Source organism: Priapulus caudatus, unplaced genomic scaffold (genome assembly GCF_000485595.1).
Source record: "Priapulus caudatus unplaced genomic scaffold, Priapulus_caudatus-5.0.1 Scaffold8, whole genome shotgun sequence".
NCBI lineage: Eukaryota > Metazoa > Priapulida > Priapulimorpha > Priapulimorphida > Priapulidae > Priapulus > Priapulus caudatus.
This window is the reverse complement of record NW_014577069.1, coordinates 61,827-63,663: the sequence shown is the minus strand read 5'-3', so window position 1 is coordinate 63,663 and position 1,837 is coordinate 61,827. Positions and strand designations below refer to the sequence as shown.

Below are 1,837 nucleotides of genomic sequence, written 5' to 3'. Positions count from 1 at the left end.
CGATTATAATCGATCATCGGGACATCACTATTATATATCTTAGGTAGGAGATAAAAAGTGTATATGTTTGTATTCAAGCAAATATACCTGCTAAACTGTTTCTACTACTATTTACACATATGCCTATGGACCAATCATCTTCTGCCACAGCAGCACTTGCACGTATTGATAATTATTTATCATTCAACCATTTGACACCATTCAATGGGCATTGACAGAAACCTCGTACAGCGGCGATAAAATTATGAAAACTATGTACGGTGCATTAAAATTCTAGGAATTTACGAACAACAAATACAACATTAATCCGATAATAGATTATCGAATTTGAGACTATAATTGATTGATTTTCGATTATAATCGATCATCGGGACATCACTATTATATATCTTAGGTAGGAGATAAAAAGTGTATATGTTTGTATTCAAGCAAATATACCTGCTAAACTGTTTCTACTACTATTCACACATATGGACCAATCATCTTCTGCCACAGCAGCACTTGCACGTAATGAGAAGTTGATAATTATTTATCATTCAACCATTTGACACCATTCAATGGGCATTGACAGAAACCTCGTACAGCGGCGATAAAATTATGAAAACTATGTACGGTGCATTAAAATTCTAGGAATTTACGAACAACAAATACAACAGCTCCCAGTGTAAGTGTAGGCCTAAGTCACTGCCGGTTAACAGAGCGGAAATATGAAAAGATCTAGACGATATTTTAAGAATTATAATTTAAGTACAATAAAAACATGCAAAGAAAACTTACAATTATGATAAAAATGATGTGTATAAACTCTACGCATACGCTGTTAATCGCTACCATTTTCGTTACTCATAAAATTCTCCTTAGAAATTAGAATAAGGAAGTGTAGACTACTTCATTACTGTACACATTTACAAAACATGGCTGCCACAGAGACATTCGCCTCCCGCGCAGTATTTTTCGCTTTTGTCCACATAGCTTTAAATAATTTTTTAATTAATAAATAAAAATTAATACTTATTGCTACTATGATAATAATTTGTAACAGCAACATCAATTTATTAATATTTATTTTTCATACATATTAACCAGCGTTTTATGGCGTGGAACATCTTCGCAGCACATAATGATAAATGGCCGCGCCCTTTGTGAACTGTTTTGAATTAATGATTTTCAGATTTTCATTAATCTGTAGTGTAAGTGGTTTCATATAGAACGGCAGATATATGAGAATAGACATTAAATTTCCGTTTTTATATTTACCTAGTTCATAGGTAAGGAACGAATCCACTAGGGAATTAAAATTAGAAATTGCCTAAGAAAATGTCAGAATCAACACAAGTACCAGTATCACAATCGGAGTTTGACTGCTCTCCTGGAAACAGCCCAGATGCTACTATGACCGGTGCCTGTGATATAACGCAAGGTATAGCAAGCCGTATAGCAACAGTAGCATCTTCCACAATTCCTTTAATTGTTCAAATTCTGAGTAAATGTAACACTCCGCTAAATGTAACACAGTAACACTATTCAATGTATCATGTCTATGGTAATGATAGAAAATATAATGTAAGACTAAGAGGTCTATGTCCCTCGGGGTACTGCTGGTACCCTGTGTACGGTCCGGTATACCGGAACGTTACCCTGGTACTATCTAATATTGCCAGACGGCAGACCGCTACTCTCACCTACTCCACTAACGAGTCTAGGTAGTCGCCTACGCCTACTCCCTAACCCGAACCCTAATCCTGACTCTAACCATATCAAATAGTGACCAGGTACGTTCTGGTATACCGGACCGTTACCCAGGCGTACGTTCGGCAGTACCCTGGGAGACATATCT

General features: G+C 36.2%; 1 protein-coding gene across 3 annotated transcripts in view; it reads right to left on the bottom strand.

Moving 5' to 3' along the window:
• LOC106806318 (endoplasmic reticulum resident protein 44-like) overlaps positions 1 to 918 on the bottom strand; it is a 16,797-nt gene extending 15,879 nt beyond the window's left edge. For all 3 annotated transcript variants that reach the window (XM_014808215.1, XM_014808223.1, XM_014808233.1), the window contains exon 1: positions 778 to 918. In XM_014808215.1, coding sequence (XP_014663701.1) covers positions 778 to 834 — 57 coding nt within the window. In that variant the 5' untranslated portion in view covers positions 835 to 918. The remainder of the gene's footprint in view (positions 1 to 777) is intronic.
• Between the last annotated feature and the right edge of the window lie 919 nt (positions 919 to 1,837).